A 9,359-nucleotide genomic window follows, 5' to 3' on the forward strand; every position below is an offset into this window, starting at 1 on the left:
GTAGTTCCCTGCGTGTACTATTGCATCCTTATAGTATGGACTCTAGACACACTTTACAGAGCAGTCAACAATATTCTTTAGAAATGCAGATTAGGTAATGTACTTAAAATTCTCCAGTGGCTTCTTGTCACTTTTTCCTCCTTTTTAAATGGAACATTTTGTCACATTTGCTAATTTCTTCCTGAACCATTTGAAAATAAGTTTCAGATATACCACCTATCCCCAAACACTTCAGTATGTCTCTCCTGAGAATAAGCATATTTTTTCAAAATTGTAATGTCACTTTTATTCCTAAAAAATGACTTACAATTCTTATTGAATTATAAATTACAACAAATATCTTATCTATATTCAAATTTCCTTGTTGTCCTTAAAAGTCTTTTAAGCTGTTTTTTTCCCCCCATCAGAATTCAATTAGGGTATACACTTTGCAACCATTACATTTTTTTTAGCTTATTTTGATCTAGAATCATGCTGTCTAATACTGTAGTCAATAGCCACATGTCTGCTGAGCACAAATGAAAATGGCTAGTCTGAATTAAAATGTGTGACAAGTGTAAAATACAGAATCAGTTTTGATTTCATGTAGAAAATAAAATTCTTAATTTTAATGTTGATTAATGCTGATATAATAATTTGGATATGTGGGTTGAATAAAATATAATTAAAATCAATTTCAGCAATTTTTACTTTTGGCACTAGAAAACTTAAAATACATATGTAGCTTATAGTTGTTGCTTACATGGTATTTCTATGGGATATTGTGAATCTAGAACAATGGACTCACTTTCTCTTTTATGACATTAACTTTTTGAAGAATTTAGGCAAGTTATCTTGTTAGAACATCCCATATTCTGAATTCTCACTCTTAGAATAAAAATCATGATCTATAAAGTAAAAGGCGCTGCCTGCATTGTTGTTTCTTTTCCTTGCTGCTTTTATTATAGGGAAACTTGCCTGCAAGCAAAGCAAAAGGTACAGAGGCAAAGCATAGCTCCTTGCCTGAGCTAGTAGCTTTATTTATATTCATAGGTTATCTTAGGTCATTGGTATGGTTAGTATATATTGTTAATTGTATCACTAGGCAGGTTACAGAGTTAGCAACATTATGCAGCTTATTCCTCAATTACATACTAAGTTGCAATGTGCAAGGTTAGGAGCTCTTAAGAAAGTTCATCATTGGGGCTGGGATTGTGGCTCAACAGTAGAGGGTTCCCCTAGCACCGGCGGGACCTGGGTTTGATCCTCAGCATCAAACCCAGGTTTGTCCATCTACACCTAAAAAATAAATATTTTTTTAAAAGGAAGTTCATTGTATAAAGTTACTGTTAGTGGATAGGTTTAGGTGCAGTGAAACATTGTGGTTGTCTAATAAGAGAACTGAGTGTCTAGTGTCAGGGCTGATAAGACTCTAGCGTAAAGCCTCTTCATGGAGGGCATTACCATAGCAGTTAGGCATTGTACATGCATTAGTTATCTTACTAGTTCCTGGGAGAAACTGCAGAATATTCCAAGTATGGAAAACAAAATGCTTGTTATCCCTTGGATTTTGATCACCAGAGGAAATTCACTGTCTTATACATTGAATCCTTACACTTGCCTATGATTCTTCACATAATCCACACTAACTTTTTTGCTGTTCAGCAAACAAAACACATTACCATTTTTACAATTTCCTAAGAATTTTTCTTCTCATGATTTTTACAAGACTAGTTCCCTTAGGTCTCTGCTCACATATGATACTTAGAGACACTATCCTGGCCATCTATAAATTAGCACTTTTCATCATTCTCCTTACCTTTCTTTATCTTTCTTAGTAACATTTATGACTACCTACATTTTATTGTATATTTGCTTATTGCCTGAGTTATGGATTTAATTATACCTGTCCCCAACTTATACATTGAAGTTATAAAAGTGCCAGTATCTCAGAATGTTACCATGTTTGAAAAAAAGAGTAATTGCTCTTGCAGTCATGATGAGTCACTAGAGTAGGCCCCAATCCAGTATGACTGGCATATTTGTAAGAAGGGGGGATCTGTATATAGACACAGGGAGAGCACCGGTGAAGATGATGGCAGAGTCAGGGGTAATAATACAAGTCAGATTATTTCAGTGATTGCTAGCAAACCTCCAGGAAAGAGGATTGGACTAAAATTTCCCTCATAGCCCCAGAAGGAACCAGTTTACTAAAACCTTTATTTCTAATTTCCAGAATTGTGAGAAAAGAAATTTCTGTTTTTTAAGCTGTCCAATTTGTGGTACCTTATTACAGCAGCCCTACGACAATAATCCATACTTCTGCATAATATATATTTTCTGCTATGTGTCTTAAAGTTGGGAAGATTTTTAATTTTTTCAGCCAAGAAAGGCTAGATATTACTAGCATTGAACCCTTGATAAGATCTCTTTGAGAATAATAACCATTCATTTGGTGGCAGGTTAATCACTTGGGACCTTCTCTACCTTTCAGTGGGCAGAGACTCATCCTTACAGAGATTCATATGTATTCCAGTATGGTTTTGTCTTCCCTGTTGCTAGCAGCTCAACTAATATCATCACTAAAAAATTAGAGTTTCTGATATATTGAAATGGTATCTTGCCTTAACATCTTAGCCCTAAAGGATTTGTTCTTGCCATATTATATATTATATAGGAATGGCCAGTCTGTTTCCCCATAACTTTGCCAACAAAATAATTAGCAAAACTGGTAAATTATATGATACTGTATTTTAGGAGGAGTACACAGGTGACTGAAATTGGAACTAGGTGGGAAAGCAACTGGAGTAGTGGAGACCTGCTAGCTCTTTGGAAACAAAGGTACACGAGTTAAGGGTGCAGGCTAGAGTAACTGTTGATATGACTGTAATTCATTGAGGGTGAGGTTTCGGTACTTTTTTTTTTTTTTAAATTGCTAAAGGATACAGAATTGACTAAATCTATCCCTGTCAATCACTCTGACATTCTGCTTTATATGACATTTGTAAGGAAATTAAAAGGAACAGTAGCCAAAAAGACTTATTATAATGGTTAGCATTTATTAAACACTTAGTATTCTAAATATTTCATTCGTTATATTTTGTTTAATCCTCTGTGGGGCAATGAACAGAATATTAAAATATGATCTTGGGATCTCACGCTAGATTGCCTAGGAAGTGAACTAGTGCACCTAACCTCAGCTTCCCATAGACCAGCACCTTACACTTCCTAATAGGAGGAGCTGAAATTCCCTACCAGATAGATAGTCCCCAGGTGGTAAGTAGATATCTTCAGATGCTTCCTTCTCTTTGCTAACATCTAAACCCAGACAGCCAGGCAATCATGTAGTTTGCTTATTATTTTATTGCAAATTGGTATTCAAGGCTATCCTTTGAGAAGGCAGAACAGTTGGGTCAGAACTAGAACACCAACCTATTTCATGTCAAATGCATGGCTTTGGTTCATCTCTGTGGGATTATGAGAGGACTCCACTGGCTCTTGTGCCTGACTCTTGGTTCTAAGTTTCCTCAGTAAATTTTATTTCTTGGTTTGTACTACATGATATTGTAGATTTTATCCCCAAACCCCTTGTATCACATCCTTGCAGTAAATTTATGAGTTAGAGATTACCATTTATGTTTTCAAGGTGAGGAATATGAAGCATAGATAAGGTCACATAGCTAGTAAGTGGTAGGATTTGAAATTGGGTTGTTTGATTTTTGAGCCAATGATGTTAAAAACTTTGTTGAATAAAAGGGAACTGTCAATTTATAAATAACTGAATAAGCACTCCACTATTCAAAGAAGCACCAATGGAGAAGGTCAGTTCTCATGCAGAGGTTCCAAGTCTGAGTTGGAGCATGTAACCTGGCTTTTTCTTCAGTGGTGACTTTTGAAGTTTAGGCTCATGTCATCTCTGGCCAGCTCATGGAAAAAATAATTTGGGAAAAAGTGACAAGTAAGATAACTGGTCTACTGAGAAGCTAGTCTCAGTGCTTTGGCTCAGAGAAGAGGAAAACCAAGACAAAGCATGGAAGATGGGTTTGTGTCTTTTAAAGTATGAAAACACTTTCCATAGTAATCAAGACTTTGTTGATGTCCTGGAATTTGACCAACCAGATTAATAGTACCAGTAGCCAAGAAAGGGTCAAGTTGAAGCAGTTCTGGTCAGATGGGGTTGAGTATTTCCTTACCCTTATAGTCCATTGGATTGTTTTTTAAAAGAATATACTCAGGCTTGCCTTAAGATTAGTTCTAATAGTTATTTCTTTGTCTCACTAATTTTTCTATGTCAATTAGCAAAAGCTGAAAGGAGAGAAAAATCATGTACCTTTGATTAATTTCTAGAAAAATCTGGTTCAGGGCCAGAATCAGGAGGATGTATCTCAGGAGGTTATAACCCAACAGATTGCCAATAGGACTTGGGAATTAAAACAGTTTCCAAGATTTTACAGAGAACTGTCAGATGTGTACTTGTTGGCATTCCAATAGAATATTTATTCTACTGTCCAAATTCTCATTAACTCATCCTGTAATTAGAAAGAAGGCAAAAATGTTTTGATGAACCAAATAACACTATATAATTTTTACTGACATGACATGCAAATGCTTGTTTTTCAGATTCCTTTATTATCACTTCAGAGATTTTTAAAATTAAGCTTCCTTGTGTGCTTTCCCAGTCACAGAACCGAGTCATTGGTATCCAAAGCTAAACCTTGTCCAGATGCTAATGCTTTTGTGCTGCAGTCCGGCTGGCTGGGCAAAATAACCGGGGGGGGGGGGGGTGATGAACAACTTGTGTACGTTGATACAGCAGGAGTGGAAGCCGTTTATTGTAGGACAACAGAGGTATTTATACATTCCACACAGCTTATCTTAATTAACATAAACTAGATACAGCAGTCAACCAATAAGAAATCTCCACATTTAATGGCTTGATGGCATTACTTCACAAACCACTCCCTCTGGCATTTTGCCAGGCACCATCCAGACTTGTTTACAGACTCTAACATTTCTCTGGCAAAATGCCAGGCGCCATCCTGACTTGTCTACAGACTTTAACACTTTTGAATTAATGTAGATGAAATAATTAATGTAGAAAGAATCCTCTCCCTGAACATGTCCCATGTATTGGGGATTGAACCCAGGGGCACTTAATCACTGAGTCACATTCTCACCTCTCTTTATTGATTTTGAGACAGAGATCTTTAAGTTGCTTTGGGGCCTCATTAAATTGCTGAGGTTGGTTTCAAATTTGCCATCTTCCCTGCCTCAGCCTCCACAGTCACTGGGATTATAGGCAGCTGTGCATACAGTGCCCGGCAATATATAGATTTTTAAAAAATCTCTCTTAGTTTTCTAGTTTCCAAATATAAATATTTAGCCTTCTGTATCCCTTGGATTCAACCAATGCCAATTGAAAATATTTGGAAGAAACTTGCATTTATACTGAACATAGATTTTTTTTTCTTGTCATTCCCCAAACAGCACAATGTAACAACTATTTACATAGCATCTACATTACACTAGATATTATAAGTAATATAAATATGTTTTAAAATATATAAAAGAATGTGTGTAGGTTATATGTAAATAATATGCCATTTAATTTGAGGGCATTGAGTATCCACAGATTTTAGTAACTTAAGGAGTCCTGGTGTCAATTCCCCACAGATATTGAGGGATGACTGTACTTAAATATACCTTCAAGAAATGCTGTGAGGATTTGATAATATTATGCATGTGAAAGAAAAACAATATTATCTTTCCCATTTCCTAAGTCTTAGGTGTTTTGTATGTCTTCAAAGTTAACACAAACTGAAGTTGTTGCTCCAGTATTAATCATTTAATAAGGATCTTATCTATTCTGCAGATTCAATATTTTCATGAAGATTAATACAAATCTAATCATTTATTAATTCTGCAGACATTTACTGTTTTAATTCATGTCAGAAACTGATTTGACACAGCAAAATCAAACACTTATTGTTGAAAAGCTCACCAATGCTTTTACCTCAAATACAAATACAAACAAGTAACTAAAATAAAATGGGATAATGCCATAATACTGATATAATCAGGATTTTAAGGGAATTAAGAGATAAATTAATGATATTTTGGAGGACTTTTCAGATGATACAAGATTTTTAACTGGGTATGAAAGATTGAGTAGGAGATTTTTAAGTAATACATCAAATGTCTTATCAAGATTTGGGATCAGGTGTCATCACAAAGGAAAGTTGAAATTGTTTATAATATTCACAATTTCAGCAGTCTATACTTTATTGCCTTCCATAGTCCTAATAACACCATAAAGTTTATATTTCTTCGTGCTTTTCCTGTCCTCTTTTACCATTTATAATTCTTCATTTTTATCAAGGCTAACATGACTGAAAATTTAAAGTTATCTGCAAAGAGGAATTACATTACAAGGAAGATATGATGTTTTCATAATGCAAATTTGAAAGAGAAGATCATAAACTCTTAATGACTGTCTTTGAAATATCACAGCAAGGACATCTTTCACATGAAGAGAGGATTTCCAATCTCTGAAATGGCTGACTTGTAGAGAAGTGAAGCAGTTTACTCTCCAGCCCAGGGATTTCTAAATTTGAATGTATTTGCTAGTAAAGTGAGAAGTGGGGGGAAACCACAAGGGTGCTAATTTTTTGTTTTGTCAATGAAGAACATCAAGCTTCCTTCCAAAAATTTACCATGTATTACCACCATCATTCGATACAAGAAAGAGCATTATAAAGCCAAATTGCATGAAGGGTATGGTATTATTAAATGCAACCTTTGTAGTGACTTCATTTAATCATGAGTGAAACTTCTTATTTTCCTAATTTTTCAAGATTTGTGGTGGTAGTGGTAGTGGAAAGTCTCTCATGGACTGACTCTAATCTGGAGTCCAACATTAAGGATATTTATCTAAGAATTCTGATTGATATCTATGTTCTTTTCCATATCTACCAGGAAGGAAAAGAATATAGATATCAAGGACATTCATTAAAATCTATAAAACTATGTTAATTTTCTGTTATGAGACACTTGATATCTCCCTATTCCCTACAATAGTGGTTCTTAAACTTCTGCTTCATCATAATCAACTGGGAGCTTATTTAAAAAAATGTAGTTTGCTGAGTCCATCCTCAGATTGTTGACTCAATATTTCTGGAATGAGGCTCAAGAACGTGCATTTCTAATAAGTTGCCAGGTGATGCTAATACTTCTGGTCCCAGGACCCCAGTTTCCTCCATGATAAAGCCCAAATTCCTTACCAGGTCATATAAGGATTAGAGTTAAGTTACTCTAATAGAAAGCCCCCCAATACAGAGGCTTAATTAATATTACAAACAATGAAAGAATTTTTTCCTGTAATGGTCTGAAACTGTTGCTCTGCCAGTTACATACTTATTACATTCTTTCTCATGGGTTCTGTTTCCATTTGCATGGTCCAAGTGAGATACCCTCCACATTCACATTCCAGCTAATAGGAAGGGGAGTGAGGAAGGTGATAGAAGTAGATTCGTGTGAAACCCATTACTTTCCTGACATTGTATTGGTGGAGACCAAGCTAAGAGTGTGATTTGCAGCATGGTGGCCATATATCTAGCTAAAACTTCAGGTGGAATATGTATTGGTAGATAGCCTCCACCACAAAGGCTGGTCAGCATTCTTGTGTGAATGAAGAGGAGTGTCATTTCTCATAGAGTAGTATGTCTTGGAAGAATAAAAACTGTCCAGATAACTCTACATGAACATAGATGTCCATGTGAAATTTTTCTTAATATCTTTTGCATAACTCTATTACTGTATTTACTACATTTTATAATTAGTTATTTTATCCCATAAATATTTATGTATTTATGTCTCCATATCATTTCTCTATATTTCCTATTTAAAAAGTTGAACATTGTATCTAGTATAATTCTTGGTACATTGTACATGCCCAATAAATAAATAAATAAATAAATAATTTAAATAAATGCATTGATTAGCTTCTATTGATAAAAGCAATTATTTACTTAGCTCGCAACACTCTGGTCTAATTTTTTATTTTATTTCATGCTTTTGCTGAACATTTATCTATCACTAGTATTCGCTTCACTGCACTCTTCACATCTTTGTTTCTTAAAGTGTAGATTAGGGGGTTAAGGCTGGGTGTGACAATTGTGTAAAAGAGAGTAAAGAACTTTCCTTGCTCTTGGGATGTGGTATTCTGTGGCTTCATGTACATATAAATGATTGTTCCATAAAAAAGAGTTACTACTGTGAGGTGGGAACCACATGTATTTAGGACCTTTTTCCACCTTCCTGCTAATCTGATCCTCATCACAGCTCTAGTGATAACTCCATATGAAAAGAGAATTAATGATAGAGGTACTAGAAGAAATACTACTCCAAGAGCAAAGACAACAATCTCAATTACTTTCGAATAGACACAAGCCATCTTGATCAATGCTGGCATTTCACAGAAAAAATTATCTACTTTCCTGTTCCCACATCTTGGCAACTTCAAAGTTAAGGTGCAAACAATTAAGGCACTGCCAAGGCCACCCAACCAGGAGGTCAGCACCATCTTCTGGCAAAGCTCAGGGTGCATTATTACTGTGTAGTGAAGAGGTTGACAGACAGCAGCATAGCGATCATAGGCCATCACAGCCAAGAGAAGACATTCTGTGGCTCCCAGGTCAAGGGCAAAGAAGAACTGGAGCACACATCCTCCATATGTAATAGATTTTTTGGGACCCCATAGATTTGCCAGCATCTGGGGGATAATGCTAGTTGTATAACAGAGGTCCAAAAAGGACAAATTAGATAAGAAGAAATACATGGGGGTATGAAGCTGGGTGTCTAGGTAAGATACAAGAATGATGGCTGTGTTTCCTACCAGAGTCACAATATAGAAGATGAAGACAATCACAGAGATGATGCTCTCTAGCTGAGGTCGATCAGAAAACCCTAGAAGGATGAAGTCTGTTGTGGAACTTCCATTGCTTGTTTCCATTGCTCCTTATGAAAGCTAGGAGATAATATTATGGTAACCAAAAACAGAGTCAGCCTTAGGTAAAAACTGAAAATCTCTGACATTTGTCATAAGTATCCCCAACTTTCTTATATTCATGCATTTTTTTTCTATTTGTAACATCTCTTTTAATATTCAGTGCCCAGAGCCTTTCCATACTTAATTAAATCCAAAGTTGTTCTAACAATATGCTGAACTCAACCAGTGTATTCTAAATCACTGCAAAAGATTAGTATAAAATACCACCCATGGTACTATGTATTTTAATTAAATAATGAAGCCATAAAGTGAATAATATAATTTAAGAGTGGAGTATATTTTGAGGATACTTTTCCTCCTAAATTATAACACT

The 9,359-nt window shown here is 35.4% G+C and overlaps 1 protein-coding gene across 1 annotated transcript; it reads right to left on the reverse strand.

The window, feature by feature from the left end:
* Positions 1-8,044: 8,044 nt before the first annotated feature.
* LOC308649307 (olfactory receptor 2W1-like) lies at positions 8,045-8,989 on the reverse strand (the record flags this gene model as incomplete). The annotated part of the gene is made up of 1 exon (XM_081294934.1): positions 8,045-8,989. The coding sequence occupies one exon, from the start codon at positions 8,987-8,989 to the stop codon at positions 8,045-8,047; it is 945 nt and encodes a 314-aa protein (XP_081151060.1).
* Between the last annotated feature and the right edge of the window lie 370 nt (positions 8,990-9,359).

This window comes from Spermophilus citellus (assembly GCF_964194105.1).
Source record: "Spermophilus citellus genome assembly, chromosome: 5".
NCBI lineage: Eukaryota > Metazoa > Chordata > Mammalia > Rodentia > Sciuridae > Spermophilus > Spermophilus citellus.